The following is an 18,090-nucleotide window of genomic DNA, read 5'->3' as shown; positions in this document are numbered from 1 at the left end:
TTTTTCAAAATCTCTTTTTCTCACTGTTTATTCTATGTCACATGCTGTTTGCATTTTAATTATGTAAAGCATTTTGAAATGCCTTGATGTTGAAATGTGCTATACAAATAAAATTTGATTGATTGAGAAAACTGTCTAACAATACGGTTTGAACCGGTGTTCAAAAGACTGTTTCTATATATCAGTTGAATTTTTTTTTCTCCATGATGTCAAATAAAGCAGAATGTTTGAGGTGTTTCCTTAAAGTACAGTAACTTAATAACTAAGAATCTATCAATCAAAAACTATCAATAACATGCAAAACAATGACATCACCTTTTGGTTTAGTTAGTTTTGGAATTAAATGTAAAAAGAAAGAAAAAGATACTCCTGATATAACAGAAAAAAAGCCAAGCTTAGTCAGCTCTAACACTTGTGTAATGCTAAAAGTTTGACAAGCCACTCCAATTTTTTAAAACTAATGTATTCTTGAATTTATGCAGCATTTAAAATTGTTCTTAGTGCAACTATTACCTGTGTTAGCTCAATATTATTATTATTATTATTATTGACCTTTATTCCACCAGGAAAATACCCCCAAAAACTTTTTTAAGAGAATACAGGCTAAGACATAGATCCCTGTTGTGCAGTTTCAAAACAACAAGCAGGAATGATGTCAATAAAGTCTAAACCTGTTCCAAAAGCAAATAAGAATCTTGGTTGCTTATGGCAAATTGACTTTTCAGAGATGGGAAACTCCCTGTGATGACACCTGTGTGTGTGGAAAAGGTGTGCCAGCTTTCACCAGATTCTGCAGGAGGAGGAAGAGCAGCTCACCTCGGCGGCCTGGTGTCAGGAATGTCCCGGTTGAGCGGCAGCCGGTCACTCAGGAAGGCGTTGTATCCGTATCGCTGGAACAAATCCTCGGCCTCCTTCTGCTCCTCCTCCGACAGATCGTCGCCCCACTTTCTGAACAGACTGGAGTTCGGGTACAACTTCTTCACCAGCTTCTTCTCCTTCACTTTGACCCCTTTCTCTTCCTCCTGCTCCTTCTTTTCAGACTTTTTCATCAGGTCCACTGTGGACAAAAGCGCCGAGTCTTTAGTTTGTTTTACTTGCCCCTCCCTGAACTGCAAACAGCAGCACATAAAATCAACATTCAAAACAGTTGATATTATGATAATAAATACATATCTAACAAGTGATGTTGACTTTAAGTCATGCAGGAGTTTAGTTAGATATTAACTAAAATCCACACTGTGGCATTTTAAGAATTTCAACATTAGATTACATTATAACACTAAACACAGACAAAACTTTAAAAAAGCAGATATCAAAAAGCTAAATCATTTTAAAATAGCTTAATGGCTTGAAACCTGTTCATAAGTTGAACTGAGTTTCTTCCTAAAAGTACGTTGTAGTTTGCTGTGAACGAGCACAAAGATTTTGCTGAATTTTGTGAAATTCTGAAGATATAAAATGGAGTCAAAATTTGCATAAATGTTCAAAAATCTTAAAAATTGTGCAAATAGTTTAGTATACTTGAAGTAAGATAGAAGCTAATTTTCAAATAACTTTTCAGCGAGATATAGGAGCTTGTTTTAAGTAAATAAATCCTTAACATTGATTTTAAAAAGTGCAAGTTCCACTGGCAGATTATCTAACTTAAAAATCAATGTTAAATAATTATTTTATCAAAACAGTTACCTATATCCTGCTGAAAAGTTACATATAAGTTGGTTTTGTTTTATTTTAAGTGTACTAAGATATTTGCACTAGAAACTAGACCAAAAATACTTGGTAAAATTTTGTGTTTTTCAGTGAAAATGGTGAAATTACCAAACAATATCGCAGCAGAACTGCTGCTAAAGTATGCAGAACCAGTTAAGTGCAGAATAACATACAGATCATGGAATAGTAAGAAAAGAGAAACAATCTGAAGAGGTGAGAGTGCTGACAAGTCTTGGTTTGTTTAAGAATCAGCATAGACGTTCAAATAAACCCACAAGAAAGACATTTATTTTCTAAAATCAACTCAAATCTGAGAGGTGTACTCACACAGCCTGTTGATGTCCTCTTCCATCCTGTCCATCCTGCGGATCATCCCCTGTTCCCGGATGGAGTCGTCATGCTGGGCTCTCTGCAGCCTCTCTGAGTGGGATTGAAACTCTGTTTTTATGGAGCTCAGGTAAACCAGAGCTGAAGCCACAACGAAGAGCATCAGCGAAGCTCTGACCCAGGCGGATCTCATCCTGCTGCAGACGCCGAGACGTTTCTGCTCTTAAAACAAGAGGCAGAAAGTTTTCTTCAAGCTGGATAATCTTCACCCACATCAGCGAATCTGAAAATATAGATTTTAATCTGCTGGGCAGATTATCTTGTTTCAGTCTCACTCTTTACACAGTTTGTGTTTTCCTTCCTTCACACCTGCAGGGTGTTCACCATCAACTCCACCAGCAAAATCTGTGGGGAAACGCGGAGCAGGAGTGAAAGGAAAACTCAAATATCATTTTACTTCTGTTGTTTTAGTGAATATATTAAACAAACTCACTAAAAACAGGTGTTATTTAATTCACTTAAAGCTTCATTTGGCTTCAAAGCATAATTTTGTTCAATTGAATAAATTTTTTTTTCCTGATCCATGCCATGTTTTCCTTGAGGCGTCCTGCTATGAAATATCAAAATGACAAATGTTTTAAAATCAAACAATCAGAATCAAGGTGAAGATTTGTATAAACATTCAACCTTCTTCATGACTGAAAAGATGTTCATGTAGATTGAATATAAAGGAAAAATCAGAACAAAGATTAAAATAAGAAGAAATTTCTGAGTAAATAAATGGGTGATGAGTAAAATAAAGTTAGTTTTCTCTACAATAGACAATAATTTTACCATCAGATGCTGACATCAACAGCATATATAAATTCTTTACTCCATATTTACACAAACTACTTATTGTTTACCAAACTAGCATATCTACATTTCATAATAAAAAATAAGAAAATTTAAAATAAAAGCTCTTAAAACACATTTATCTAATAACTCTTTGAGGAATTTTGAATTAATATAAGTTACATTTAATTTTCCTTTGGGTATTTTTGAATTTGAATCATCTTCGTCACTTGAAACATATAAAAATGTTTTTGAAGTATTTATGATATGCATCTACAAAAACAATCCAGCGTGAAAAGATAAATGCTTTTAAACTTTATTTTTTTTGTTTATGTACAGAATATACAGGCACTATAAAGATGAGTAAAATATTTTCAACACAACAGATGAAAAAAAGAGGATATAAGGAAATCTAAACAAAGAAAAGATTCATTCTGAACTAATTCAAACTGAAAAGCATCACAACTGAGACTGAAGTCAAACAGGATTAAAAACATTGACAGATTATCTGTCAGTGAGTGGCGACGCTCGGGTGGAGCGGTTTGACCCGGACCATGCGGGACAGTCCCAGTCTCAGCCCGGCGCTGGGAGACTTCACAGCCGGCGTCTGGGATGAGATCGGACTTTTACCGACCTGAGCTGGAGAGCAAACGCATCTTTATTACGTTTACTGTCTGGAAACAAAAAAAGGCAGCAGAAAATGCGGTGGGGTTGTACCTGGCGGGTTCCACTTCGGTATTCTGCCCCCTGCTGGACTCACAGAGCTCACAGGCTTCACACTGAATGAAGCTGGCTTACTGGGAACCAGTTTGGCTGCTGGGGGACTTTTGGAAACTACTGGAACATAAAGACATGGAGTAACTCTAAAGCAAAGACGTATGCACATTTTTCTTTACACTCACAAACATGGTTGGAATTTATTCTGTTCATGATTTATTGTGAAGAATTTTTCATAAGAATTTCTATTATCGTCTCGATAAATTTCAATTAGTGATGTAACAAAAAAAAACTCACATTAATGTTATTTTTTGTAATTTTCTCCACTGCTTGTGGGCATCAATAAATATAAATAATATGAAAATATGATTAAATGCAGTCACTGTGTGCAGTTTGATGATATAAATCCCCTTTTTTTGTTGAGTGTTCTTCAAATAGGAATGTTTTTCAAGAACAATATTTGTATTTATGGTGCTGAATAACAAGCAGTCACAGCCATACAGCTACCAAAAAAAAAGAAAAGTAATAAACTGTTTTTTAATCAAAAACTTAACAATTATAATAATACCACATATCACTATTAAATTCAGGCAATTTAAATTTGTAGTACAAAATAGAAAAGTTTAACATGAATTGATGTAGATATTTTTTATAGTGGACAGAATTTCCATATGTAACCTGGAAAACACGACGAACAGCAAAAGGAAATTCTAATTTAATTCTCCTGGCCCTTCCAGGTCTGGAAAATACTGAAATTAACAGGAATCTTGCTGAACTGAAGCCAACTTACCTGCAGCCTGTGGTTTAGAAAGTGAAGACTTTGATTGTTTCTTTTCTTTTCTGGGAGCGGGACTTGGCTTGGGTTTGTCTTTCTTGGTCACTTTCTCCTTCCTTTTAGCCTTGCTGGACTTCTTCACTGTAAACTCCTCATCCTCGCTCTTCTCGGGCTCACTGAAGTCTTCATCGCTCTCTGAATCTGAAAAGGCACGGCGGTTATCGCGCCGAGTCGACAACAAAAGCAGGTTGATACGAATACAGGTGGAGCGCCAGATAACCTGGAGTCAGTTTAGGTTTGTAGTCTTCATCTTCATCATTCTTTCTCTGCACCTCAGCTGCTTTAGACGAGGTCTTCTTTTGTCTGGCAGCTGGTGATGCTTTCTCTGATGTGATTTCATCAAGGCCTGAAGGACATGTTGTTTTAAAAAAAAAGAGACGGAGCGAGAGAATAAAAAAGAGAGATTTACCTAAAACTGCTCCATTCACGCTGCAGTTGGACAGAAGCAAAGAAGCTGGATCTGTGTTTTCATCGATGGGGCTTTGAACTTTAACATCCGCTGGGAAAATTACAGGAACAAGACAGAATTAGAAGTTTATAAAACATAAAATCTACATGTTACATGCAACAGCTAATCCTTACTGGTGGGAGAATCGTTTAATCCGTCTGAGTTATTGAGTAACGAAAGCGTGATGGCTGCTTCAAGATCTCTTTCATACAACTTTTCATCCAGCGGTTTTCTGGAAACAAGTAATGAATTCATGTTCACAACATGTAACTAAACACATCACAGCTTACAACAGGAGCAAACAAGTTATTGTTGAAATTTTTGTGAGGTTTTGTAGCGATGGATTAGCTGGCTCCAATAAATCTGAAGATAACACACAGAAGCAGACTGTAAAACTGATGTTCTTGCCCTGATCTGTATAGCCCACCTGCTCTTGTCGCTCTGAGCTGCTGTTGGGTTTGACTCTTGGCTGGACGACCTGACTGGAGGTTTCTTCTGTTCGTGTTTCGTTTCCTCTCTGGCCTTTTTGCTGGGCGGTGCTTTCGAACAGGCGAAATCCTCATCTGTCCCAGAATAAGAGCAGGAAACACAGACATCTTTAAGAAAAGGAAGCTTATAATAAAGAGTTGTTTTTTTGTTTATCCAGAAACAACATATACTAACACATTTTCTACCACCGATGTAAAGCACTAGTAAAAAAAAAAATCATATTTTCTTCCTCAGGTCCCATTGAAAACCTTATATGGTTGCATATTTTTAAGATTTTCAGAGACAAACTAATACACTAATAAACAGTTATTTAAATAAGACAAATGTTTGATGGGATATTGTCGAAAAAATATTTACTAAAGCAAGCAAACCAGCACAGAAAGCTCATTACTTAACTCACCATCATCAAAATCTTTGTTTTCACAGTAGTTCACAACCTTCGTCTTCCTGTGTTAACACCAAACGCGTAATCATCAACAGCGGTTAAAATGATTAGCATATAAAAGATAAATTTACAGTGATAGAAGCGTATTCTCACCTGGATGGTCGGTCCATGTCCAGAGTAAATGTGAAGCAAAATTTAGTTTTTATTCTTGGAACATTAACGGCTGGTTTATAAACACGAACAACTGCTGTGACAATACGCTAATGCTAAATGTGTCCGAAGAAGCTAGCCTAAGGCTACTTAAAACTTTACTCTTACTTTCTAATTAAAAACAATTTCAGCTTTAGTTAAGTAAAGTCGTAGCGCGTCCTTCCTGCTTTCATCCAGCCCGCCGGATAACACCGGAAGTGACGTTTTGTTGATCAAAATGACGAAATACCCGAGCTGATTCGTTTCTACCTTCAACCATTTTACTTTTTTCGGTTTGTTTTTCTTCTAAATAAACAAAACTGCATAAATACACAAAATAATATTAATAAAGAAATAAAACTATATTTTTATTAGTAATAGTAATTAAGTGACGAATATGCTTCTTTGCTGCGTTTGACGTACGTGCTGGCATCAACAATCTTTTTGAACGTCAGCGATGCCGCCATATTGGAAAGGTAAATTTGTGCCTACAGCTTTGCATAACCGCTGAATACTGGACCAACACAGACCGTCATAGAGCTGAATTTTTGTATTTTCTTAGATGACCCTACGTAAAACTATAAATAAGTAACAAATTTTAATTGTATTTTGGTATTAAAAAAATATTCATTGTATCAGGCTAGGACATATTTTTAATTTACTTCAGGATACTTCTTGTTATAATATGACTTCTGATGAGTAAAATGGCTTTAATCAGAAGACAATATATTGTTTTCAAGCAATTGTTAATGTTCTCTTATCCAATTTTTTATTCAAAATGTGTTGTTTAATACAGATGGACTGCCAGCTTTTCTAACATGGAAGACTGCACAATGTTATAAACATTTTGTGACTAACGCTTTCTTACCATCTAAATGTCTTGATAAATCTACCCACTATTTTTTTTCCCACAGCTAAAATCATGAAATAAATACATCTATTCAAATTAACTTAACACTAAAATCATAATTTTAGATCTCAATGAAAACAATATACAACAGTGTCTTCTTGCTGTTTCATACTACTTAAAATAAATTAAATGAGGATGTGTTGAGACACTGGCCTAGAAATAAAGCCTAGTAATGACTCATCCCACACTTCCAGTACCATGCTGCCAAACATAAGTTTGCACAAGCTCACACGTGGAAGTGTGTGGGGAACCAAAGTTTAAAAATAACATAAATTACTTAAAATGTAGTCACATGTCTTTAAACAGTTTAAATACAGTTATCTAACAAAATTAAGTATATTTTATTATAAGCCTGTCCATTTTCTACCAAATTTGGACATATTAGACATCAATTTTAATAATACTGAAGAGTCCGTCTCTACCTGTGGATGCAGGGTCCCTGGGGGTTGGACAGGTGGGCTCCATCCTGGACAAACAAGACAGAGAAAAAGAGGCCAGACAAGCTCTCTTAGCTAGCATTCTTGTTAAAGAACTGTGGGAACAAAAACAGTTCAAGTAATGCTAATTTCATATAACAATGGGGGGGGAAACACATATATTTTAATATTAATCTCAGAAATCTTCAAGAAAAATCTTGGACATTTGAAAACGGTGGAGAAAATTTGGAAATTTTCGACTTTACAAGCTCAGAAAAAAAAAATCAAAAATTTTCATTTTAAAAAATTCATTTTAAACCCAAAAATTTTTTTTTTTTTTTTTTTTTTTTTTTTCTTGCAACTTCTGGAGCTTTACTAGAAAATTTCTTAGATTAATCTCAAAATTGTTGAGTGTTTCGGCAGAATTTTATCTTTTTTTTTCTATCTCCAACGTTCCTAACTCGGCGTCACACACATGAACTCTGGACAGGGGTCAGGGTGCGGATCGTCGCAGCGTCTTGACGCAGTGTCTCCAGCAGATGGCGCTGTGGGTCCGATGCGCCCATTGACTCTACCGGCTGATTGACATGAACTTGACACGTCCTCAGCTGCCCACTCGCCCACACTTGGGCCGGAAACAATCCCTTCTCGCTTTGAAGTGGGGTAAAAATGAAATCTGTCCACTTTTACAGCCATTCCAAGAGAGCAGCTGCTCTACCGAAGGTTGTCATTTTCCCCTTTGTGAGTGGGTGGCTGTCGGCTGTGGTTTGTCACACAATGGACCTGAAGCAGACGCTCGGGGACGTCTGGATCAATGTCTTTGGACCCAGACAGGGAAGGAAGACAAGCAGGCTGGGCCAAAAGGTCTTGTGGTCACACATTCCTAAACTCCTCCAGCGCTGCCTACAGCTGGGACTGAAATATCTCTCCAAGTTATGCAAACACTGCTGTACAACACTTCTGATCGCATGTATAGATGTTTACATTATGTTTATGACAATATCCCAACAGCTGCAATGAGGATGCCTCAATATTAGACCTTAATAGTTTATTTAAATATACCAGCTTCAATTACAACTGCTAAACTTTATAAGATCTGAGTTTTACGTGACATTTGTCTCTAAATAGCAAACCATTTTCCTACATTACATTTGGCTGATTGTCTATTAATGTACTTTAATTAGCTATTTGGATGGGGGACCAAAACTGGCTCTAGCCTTGGAATCTTTATCTGTCTAACTCCAGCCCTGCTTTTATGAGAAACTAGGTTTCATCAACTCCACTGAGACAAAAGAGAGTTAATTTTAGTTGTATTAAACGACAGAACAAAGGTTTCATTTTCATATTTCCCCTCCAGTAATTGTTTTATCTCCTAAAGAGAAGCAGCTTGGTTTCCTAGCCTACTTGGCCTCTGAGGTCATCAGTGGTCTTAATTTGAGTGTGTTAGTTGGAAGTGGTCAGGATCCTGTTTTCCTTCTCCCCCACTGATGTGAATGCCATCATTATGTTGTGTTTATCGCCTCAGAGTGGTAGTTGGAGTGAGGCTCTCTAGGAGCACAGCTGGTGTCCATGTTTGGTTGTTCCGCAGGAGGAGGTTTCAGTGTTATTTACATTCCTGGAGGGAATAAAATGTATTCTGTAGCGTAGATGCTGCAAAACATATTCACATTTTTGTGTCTTTTATTCATAAAATGCACATTTTCTTTTAGCTAAAGAGCAAACGTAGATGATCTTTTTTAGCTGCTCCGATTCATAAAGTATGTTATTAAATCTCAAGCTGGGTATATTTTTAGTTACTGCCTTGCAGAGAAAACTCTCCGGGTTGGGGCTGGGAGTTATTTACCAGCCTCAACCTAAGGATGCCTTAATGAGCTCGTAGCGCTTCGGATATCCGGTGCGGCGTTGTTGTTTTTGTAATCTAGAGATGGCCTAAAGCCAGATGCCTCCAGGCCAACCGCAGCCAGTGAACCAGAGTGGGCAGACAGATGTGTCAATCAGCGGCTTCCGGAGTCCAAACTCGCTGTCACTGAAACTTCACCAAGGTTATTTTTCCAGCTGCAAACTGAGCGGCCACAAATGTAATTTCAAGGAAGAAACCGTAATTTTGCGCATTTATTTTAATAAAATTAGGGCTTTTAATCATGCAGGATTACGGGAAATATTAGGTACATTGCTAACTTGTATATAAACAAGTATTGGACTAGTACAAAGGTTTTTTTGTTTGTTAAAACACTCTGACCTAACTAAATTTAAAACGGAAAATCAGAAAGACAGTAGAGCTGCTGATCGAGACAAAATAAATTCTGGGTGGTTTAAAGATTTTCCAGTATTTGTAAAAAAAACAAACATAGTAAGTTATAAAACTGAACGGGAGCAAAGGAAATGATGAAAAATATATTTTCTTAAAGTTTGCAAATTAATTAATTTGTGAAAAGGGCACAAAAAATAAAACTGTGATTTATGAAAAGGTTCACACCACTAACATGATTTATTGTATTATTAGGGTTAAGAAAGTAACATGTTGCATATGATAAGTTTATCATAAGCATGATAAACTAAATTGTACATATTTAGTTTTCAAAACTAAATATGCATGATTTTATTGAAATAAACTCAGTTAATATGACAGTAATATAGTTACCTAATTTTTGAGGGTTAGAATATGTTTTAGCCTAACATAAATGGATGTGGGTAACTCCTTTTTTCCCCTAAACTGCTTACTGTTTTTGCTTACTACATTTTTGTTGTTCTTCTTGGATTATTGCAGATGAGATTTAATTAATTCCAGCATTCAGAGGGCCACAAATGGCCCCCGGGCCGTGCTTTGGACACCCTGCTTTAGCATTAATCCTTGACCTTCTGATCCATTTCTAAAGCTTTAGCCATGCTTTGATCACTTAGCTCAATGCTACATAACACAAGTAGTTTAAAGTCATCTGCTGATGCTCTCAGCGTCTTCCCTAAAACCCGATCAGAGTGATACACGCTCCCAGACGTCACCGTTCTGGATGATCCTACGTGTTGACAACACGGTGAAGCTATAAAGAGCATCAAAGCGACTGCAGTAATTCATCGCTGCCAACTCTGCACTGTGACTCCATTTAAATAGCATTGTTTGATGCTCTACACTGCAGCCTCGTTAGGACAACCTTTCAACAGGCAGGTCAGCGGCTGAAGCTCAGCAGAACCTGATCACCCATCATGCCTGGGATGCTGTGATGTCACCGGTGACTCGTTTGTTGAAAGATCAACAACAGCAACAAAGTGTCCGGCTGCAAAAATCTCTGACAGAGTCCTCTGAAGTACTTTTGGTCTTACTTAGACCTGTCACGATAACAAATTTTGCTAAGCGATTAATTGTCTAAAAAAATTATTGCGATAAACGATAATATTGTTTCAAGACCTTTTGACGCTGATTTAATGGAAATGACTAATAATGCATGCAATTTCCTGCCATAGATAGATACACTTCATTTTCAAAAGAACACATAACACTTGAACTGATAAACTAAATTAACAAAACAACCAAAAACAAAAATAAAATTGATTCTCAGTCTCCATTAACAAAAAACGTACTTGAATAAAACTAAACAACATAAAGCCAAAGTGGAAATAAATATTGCATTCAACCAAAAGAGTGCAGATTATGAAGTGTGTACTATATTGGCCTTCAGTAATCAGTAGATTTAAATAGAGAAGATGGGCACATCCGACTACCTAATGCAGTAGACTACACGATTTTTTTGCCCCTATTTTCTCCTTATCACAATCTTAGATCGTTGGCTGATCTAAGATTGTCGCTGCTGATTTTGTAACCGATCATCCTGCAGTGTGTGGTGTGTTACGGTGGATCGTCGTGGCCGCTCCGATCTAAATCGGGGGTTTTCCCCGACTGGGAGCTTAACACAGCCTGTTGAATGTGACAGGTAGCCAATCAGAAAGCGCGGACTTTCCTCCGTGCTTTCTGAGGGGAAATTACGGAGGGGAATCCCAAACAACTGACACAGCGCAACCCAACGTCCAGCAGACATCGGAGATATGTGGAAACAACATTAATATTTATTTCACATTTCGTGCAAAGAATATAGAAATGACAAGGAGAGGAGTTGGAGCCAAATTGCTGCCGCAGTTGATAAACCCGGTAAGTTTTCAGCTGTTCTTCGTTAACGTGACATAAATAGGTTATAATGATTTTCATTCAGTCAGGACTTTACGCTGACTCTAGCCACATGCATCACAGATAGATTCTAGTAAAGCATTGATTAATGCCTGGTCTTAAAATTAGTTAACTGGACTTGTAGCCATTATTTTGTGTCCATGTGGCTGGACACCACAAGACACAACGAACCCGATTGAACCGTTATACCTAGGATTTCTGTCGGCTAATGTGTCTCTCAGGTTTTGAAAATGGGCCGACAACTCGTGTAGTGTGCGCTGGACATTACACTAAGGAAATGAGGAAGGGAGCGTCAGTGGAACACCGGAGCTGAACCTTTCTTGATTCACTGTCATCAACAGAAAGAAAAAAAGGCAGGAAGAGACGATAAAGCCGATAATTAAAATGAGGTCGATAGGTTTAATTTATCGTTCGATTAATTGATTTATTGTTTATTGTGACAGGCCTTACTGTAATTATCTTATTTCACCTGAAATAAGATAAAACTAACTTACCTGTAACTTTTCAGCAAGATATAGAGGCTTTGTGAAAAGTAAATAATTCCTTAATATTGATGAAAAAGTATTAGTTTCCCTCGCAGAGTATTTTGCTTACAACATGGGAAAATGTGAAATAAGCCAAATGAACTAGAACTTTTTCATCAATATTAAAAGCTACGGCATGCAACTTTTATAAGAAATAATTTTTTACATATTTGCTGAAACTGTCACTATATAGAGGCAGAAAACATGGGAAAAAATTCCAACGCCAACTAGAAACAACCAATCAGAGCCAAGAGGCGGATCTTAGTGCTGTCAATCAAGCCAGTGTGCACGCCTTCCTTGATACAACTTCTTCCCATCAGCACAGCCTGTTGTGAATGCTAAGGCTAGTTAGCATGGCTGCTATTACTGCAGATTAACAGTTTTCCTGTGACGTTTCTCCGCCTTTTCATGAGACTGATTGACAGCGTCGGCCCCTCCTCCTGGCGCTGATTTGTTGTTTTTGCAGTGAGGTGGAGGAGGTTGACCTTTTCATATTTTATCTGTCTCTATTATACTGTAATGGTGATAATTATAACAAATATGTAAAAAAAAAAACATTTTGTAAAAATAAAAAAATCACATACTGCAGCTTTAAGGAATTATTTGCTTAAAAAAACTTCTATATATTGCTGAAAAGTTACATCTAAGTTAGTTTTGCTTTGTCTGAAGTGTACAGAGAGATTTGAACTGGAAACTAGGCCAAAAATATTTGGTATGTGTTTAATGTTAGTGACTCATCCTGCTGCAGAAACCTGGAATCTTGTCGCTATATGTTGAATATTGATTAGCCATTAGATAACAATCCAACACACAGCGGAGGACGATTCTGCTTAATGCTAATTATTACCTGCAGTGCAGATTACTGCAAAGCTTTCTTCTACATTTTTTAGTGTGAAATGCTGCATTTTGTGAAGGCAGTATTTATTCATCATTATCTGTTATATTCAGAGTTAAAAGTTCAGAATAATTCAGCTTTTAATACTTTTGGGAAAGGTTACTTTAGTCAATGAAGAGTTATTGATCTAACTTCAAGCTTTTGCCAACTTTCAAATGCTGCAATGCAGTGAGTTATTATCCAGTAGTCAGGGTGTCATGACCCCTGTCTGACGCCAGAGGGCGGTATCATTATGTGGCAGCAGTTCATTCGGATTTACAAAAACTCAAAACTTTTCTATGTTCCTTAGTTTATGGGAAGATGTTTTGTTCAGATGAAAAGTTTTAGATGCAGCTCTAGAAAAAACCATGGAGAGCCGACTTTACTGAACTCCGTAGAAAAACTCCTGGTTTTTCCATCAAATTTTGAGTTAAAACATTAGTATTGTTGTTTCTAAATGAACAGAAACTTGTTTTCTTTGCATTGTTTGAGGTCTGAAAGCTCTGCATCTTTTTCGTTATTGTGACCATTCCTCGTTTTCTGCAAATACTAAACTTTTGCTTGTAATTTCAGAGACATGTTGTCAGTAGTTCATAGGATAAAAGAACAATGTTCATTTTACTCAAAAATATACCTATAAAAAGAAGTAAAATCAGAGAAACTGATCAGTTTAAGTGGTCTATTATTTTTTTCCAGACCTGTATTTCCCTGGAGGGCAATAAAATAAACAGTTGATCAAAACAAAATTAAAATGTGAACAAAAAATTTATTTAATTCAGTAATTCAATTCAAAAAGTGAAACCTCTTCGCAGTGCTGTGAAAAGTATTTACCCTTTCACCAATTTCTTCTGCTTTTTCTATTTTGTCTCAAATCATGGAAAAATTTGAATTAGACAACCGCAATATATAAATAAACTCATCACAACCTGAAAACGTATTAATAATTTGTTCAATAAACAACAATGCAGATATAACATTGAAACAATGTAGGTTTCCCCAACACCTCAGCAGTGGCACAGGTTGATTCGCTGATGCAGCAATTCCTGCAGTAAGGTAAGGCAAGGTAATTTATATAGCACATTTTCAGCAACAAGGCAATTCAAAGTCTGAAACAATCCAGACCAAGAACTGAATGGAAATAATGTGCCAACATCTAACTGCTCTGCATTAAAACTGTGTAATTATCTAGATGTGAGGTATACTCTTCCAAATTAGCATAAACACTCTGTTTGTGATTAATCTGGATAATATATGAGTTTCAGTTTTTAAATAAATTGCATTTTCAACAATATTATGATTTTTGTGACATTTTACAAACTGCAGTCGCTCACGTCTTTTTCTTGCTATTGTCGTTGGACACCTGTCCACCAGGTGTCACTACTGAGTATTTTACGTTGCTACTCTCTTTCCTCAAACAAGAAACTATTTATTCTCTCCAAGCTCATTTGTAATACCCTGTTACTTCCATATTTTATCCAGCTTTGGCGGCTGCAGCCGTCTTTGCCATGCTTTTGATTAAACTTCTTCTTTTGTTCTGCCTTCAAGGTGGGAACATGTTAGATCAGCATGGAGGGACATCCGGGTTGAACTGGGTTCCATGAGGCCAACCAATAAAACTGAAACAAGTTCTTTATTTAGGCTGACACCTGGCTGGATGTCAAAGCAGAGAAAAGTGCATCTGTTTGCTCCTTAAAGGGTTTAATTAAAACCTACTGTAGCTTCCAAGTGTTTTGGACTGTTAATCACTGTGATTATAAAAGAAAACTGGCCACGGTCCAATAGATATCGCTTTGGATTCTTCTGGATCTTTCCCAAATGTCATTTGTTATGAGTTGCTCTCCAGGACAGGCACCACACCAGAACCTTTGATCAACTACTTATGGGTTTAGATTTCATCCAGCGGGGGGCTACGACAAAAATAAACGATCTGATCTTTGTTGTGCTGGCAGAAAGAGAGCGGCCGAGTCCAAGATGACTCACTCTCAGCAGGCTGCCATGCCTGACGCTCTCCTCCTCCCGTCAGCCAATTCGCCTTGATCTTCCGCTCATTGCCGCCTCTCGGCCGCCATACTGCTCGAGAAAGGTGGACTCGTCGGCCCGATTTTCATCTCACAGGGGTGAGAATGAGCAAAGCGCTAAGCAAATGTGCTGAGAGGATTCCTGGCATTCCCCCACTCGGCCCTGGTGGCCCGGATTGGTGTTGGGTTCCTGGGAGAGGGGGAAGAGGAGCCGGAGGAATCGGCAGTCGACTCAGCAGCTGACACCTCCTCTGATCTCCACCTCTTCCTACAGCCATAAACCAATCTGTCTGGGTTTTCAGCATAAGCATTGCTTTTCCTTTGTGGTGTCAGTTACAAATGCCAAGCTTTTTATCTTGATTGAGTAGCTTGTTGTGGTTTGGGTCGCAGCATTAAACATTCCCTGGAGATCCTCAGATGGATGTTTTAAAGGTTTAAATTCACATTTTGAATGTTTTTATACTTCCATTGGGCCAGCATGAAAGTAAAAAATATGCTGAACAATAAATTGTCCCAGTAGTTACTGAGATAAATGACAATGTTATTGTTTTGAGACCAATTTATATTGATAATGGAATAAAAATGCAAGTTCATCCTGTCAAAAACTAATAAACTGTAATTTCGTTCGGAACACTTAACTGGAGGACATTTAAAATAAAAACACTAAAATAATAAGTAAAGCAGGAATAAAAACCACTTATAACCAAAACCATAAATAAAATGAATTATGAAATCTCTCTAAACAAAACTGACCATCAGAAAAAACAATTAAATCATCAGAAGGAAAATTACGGAGTTCATTTATCATGCTACTAATTGAATAATTGCTTATTATCACAGGCTTAATTTAATCTGTTTCTAAAAACATACCAAGTTCTTAAAAACAAACAAACAGCCATTTAGATTTAAAGCAATCTAAAGACCATAGAACACAATTTATTGCATTTTTTGCCAATAAATAAACATTTTTTTGGAGTCTGGAAAATGAGCCGTTCCTAAAACCTTCCGAATGTAATGTCACGAATCAGCAGGGAACGCAGCGTTACCTAGCAACCCCAATGAAGCCCAGCCTGTTACCTAGCAACCCAAGACGAGCTACAGCACATTTTGTCAGCTGGTTTTACCGCTGTATGTGTTGTACAATGGCTACTGGAAAACACAAGTGTCAATTCAGAAACCACTTCCTGCATTGTTGTTGGTTGTGCAGGAGGCTCTACTTGTGCTTTTCAAAGATGTACGGTTGTGTAATTGCTCATCTGTTTGCAGCCATTTTCATGTAAAAACTGGCTGGAGTTGGGGGTGTGTGGCCAGCAGCCGCTTATTAGGATTTAAAGTGACAAGACGCCCTGAAACACTTCAGAATAATTAGAACTGACCTAAAATTCTCGTTAACTATGAATGATTTTGTGCAAAAAATTTAAAGAATATGTTTTATATCGCTAGATAGACCTATCCTAACCTGTTCAACTGCTTTAAATCTAAGACGACAGAATAATGAACAAAAGTTAAAAATGAAACTCAAGATAACTTTTCAATATGGAGAAGAGCACACTATGTATCTTTCTTTTGTTAAATTTTTTAAACAAATTCAACCAGGTGGCTATCTAAAGACTGCTCTGAGGAATCCATGTTCACACTTTCTTGAATTGTGCTTTGCTTGCACTCTTCAGGGTAACATGGCTCTGGTGTTAAGCTTACAAAACTGTTTGATCAGAGCTTGTTTAACAGACCACTGGCTTCTTTCAGCTCTCTGGGGAAAACCATGTAATTACTGAGCTTAAAAAAGATCAGTCAATCTTTAACACGCATTATTCAAATGTTCCTTTTGCATCCAGAGAGACATGTGGTCAAACCAGATGTTTGCAAAGTGAGAGAACAAATATAATGTAGTTATCTTATCTTTTCTAACAGCCTGAAAAATAAAAATATGTTTTTTACTTTTTTATATAAATGTTCTTAGTGTTTGGTATAGTTAGTTGCGTTTCAGGTTTATGACTTGGGTCGAATGTTTTGGGTGTCCTTCAAAATTTTTTGTTATGCTTCTGGCAAACAGAAATAATTTTTGTGATTCTAACAGACATAAAACAAGAGAAGTTTGGTCTTATTTAACTTCAGACAATAAAAAAGTGTCTGAAAATTACATATAAAATCAGAAGCAAGAGATTAAATTTAATGATGTTATTTTTGTATCTTATTTTATTTTTTCTACCAATTCATTTTTTTGTGTTTTTCCAGTGTCTCTGAATGGACATAAAAGTGCATTTATTTAAAATTAAATACATAAAATGTTCAAAATTCCTACAATTATGCCTGTAAGTATAATAAATTACCATTAGCACATCGAGCAGTGTACACGATGTTGATTTGCAGCGTTAAGACCCGCCTCTATACCATCCTGTCATGACACTGTAACAATTTTAACAAATATGAAAAAAAAAACGTATTTTTGTAAAAGTTACAAACTGCAGCTTTAAATGATTAACTGCTTATTGCAATAGGCTAGCCACAGTACTAAATCTACAACACATAAATGTATCTTTTAACAAAAGTTTGGTTGCTGCGTTACGATATTTAAAAGATTGCAGTCTTTTTTTTGTTTAAAGTACATCACTGAGTAGAGCATAAAAACTGCTGCGTCATTTGCCGGGGTGTAAAGTCACCTCTGCCTGGCTTTTCTTTCCCCCTTAGTCACACCCGGCCCGATTTAGCAGCAGCCACATCTTACTCTGCAAGGTGCACAAGCTGTACCCTTGATGAAGTATTTTTACTGGGAAGCCTCCCCTGTGACAGCCGGCTCTTTGTCTTCCTCCTGCAGTGCCGCTCTTGACAAATGTATAACGACAGAAACAGATTTCTTTCATGAATACTTCATAAAATCACACACAGGTTACCGTCTTTAAGTGTCTGCTGGGTTTACGCTCCAGCAAGGCGGGCTGGGTTTTCTTGGGTCACAAATTTATGAAGCAGGAGGGGGAACACCATCTGCAGTTTTTGGCTGCTGAATTATTCATCAGCTGGCTCAGCACTAATCTGAACCCAGAGCCTCTTTCATGGGGGAACATCAGTGTTTTACAAGCTGCCGCTCCTTTAATACCAATCATTAAATAACCAGCCAATAACCAACCAATAACCTGGTATGATCCACAATAAACCTTCATTATAGATAATGTCTCCTGTCCTAACATAGCATGAACTTCACTTTTTTTGCCACTAGTGGCTTTTATTTTGAAAGAAATC

General features: G+C 37.1%; 2 protein-coding genes across 3 annotated transcripts in view; both read right to left on the bottom strand.

Moving 5' to 3' along the window:
- Nucleotides 1–7,301, bottom strand: part of LOC106956173 (probable polypeptide N-acetylgalactosaminyltransferase 8) — a 20,885-nt gene extending 13,584 nt beyond the window's left edge. The window contains exons 1-3 of one of the 2 annotated variants that reach the window (XM_015046830.1): nucleotides 7,267–7,301; nucleotides 2,038–2,320; nucleotides 817–1,057 (exon numbers count right to left, since the gene is read on the bottom strand). In XM_015046830.1, the coding sequence (XP_014902316.1) occupies nucleotides 817–1,057; nucleotides 2,038–2,230 (434 nt within the window). In that variant the 5' untranslated portion in view covers nucleotides 2,231–2,320; nucleotides 7,267–7,301. Of the gene's footprint in view, nucleotides 1–816; nucleotides 1,058–2,037; nucleotides 2,589–7,266 lie in introns of those variants that run through there. The other variant, XM_015046829.1, reaches the window with a different exon arrangement.
- Nucleotides 3,170–6,170, bottom strand: rad51ap1 (RAD51 associated protein 1). Its single transcript, XM_015046831.1, has 9 exons — nucleotides 5,899–6,170; nucleotides 5,761–5,807; nucleotides 5,299–5,434; nucleotides 5,006–5,103; nucleotides 4,833–4,922; nucleotides 4,644–4,769; nucleotides 4,379–4,564; nucleotides 3,589–3,708; nucleotides 3,170–3,510 (listed from the first exon to the last, which is right to left on the bottom strand). The coding sequence occupies exons 1-9, from the start codon at nucleotides 5,913–5,915 to the stop codon at nucleotides 3,383–3,385; spliced, it is 948 nt and encodes a 315-aa protein (XP_014902317.1). The 5' UTR covers nucleotides 5,916–6,170; the 3' UTR covers nucleotides 3,170–3,382.
- Nucleotides 7,302–18,090: the final 10,789 nt, after the last annotated feature.

The sequence above is a fragment of the Poecilia latipinna genome, unplaced genomic scaffold, assembly GCF_001443285.1.
Source record: "Poecilia latipinna isolate Pla-1442-1.1 unplaced genomic scaffold, P_latipinna-1.0 Scaffold794, whole genome shotgun sequence".
Taxonomy (NCBI): Eukaryota; Metazoa; Chordata; class Actinopteri; order Cyprinodontiformes; family Poeciliidae; genus Poecilia; species Poecilia latipinna.
This window is presented reverse-complemented; position numbering and strand designations above follow the sequence as displayed.

Coding starts and splice junctions, on each gene's coding strand:
- rad51ap1 (XM_015046831.1), bottom strand. Junction 5,435..5,760: donor AAACAAAGATTTTGATGATG/GTGAGTTAAGTA, acceptor ATTCTGGGACAG/ATGAGGATTTCGCCTGTTCG. Junction 5,104..5,298: donor GCTCAGAGCGACAAGAGCAG/GTGGGCTATACA, acceptor ACTTGTTTCCAG/AAAACCGCTGGATGAAAAGT.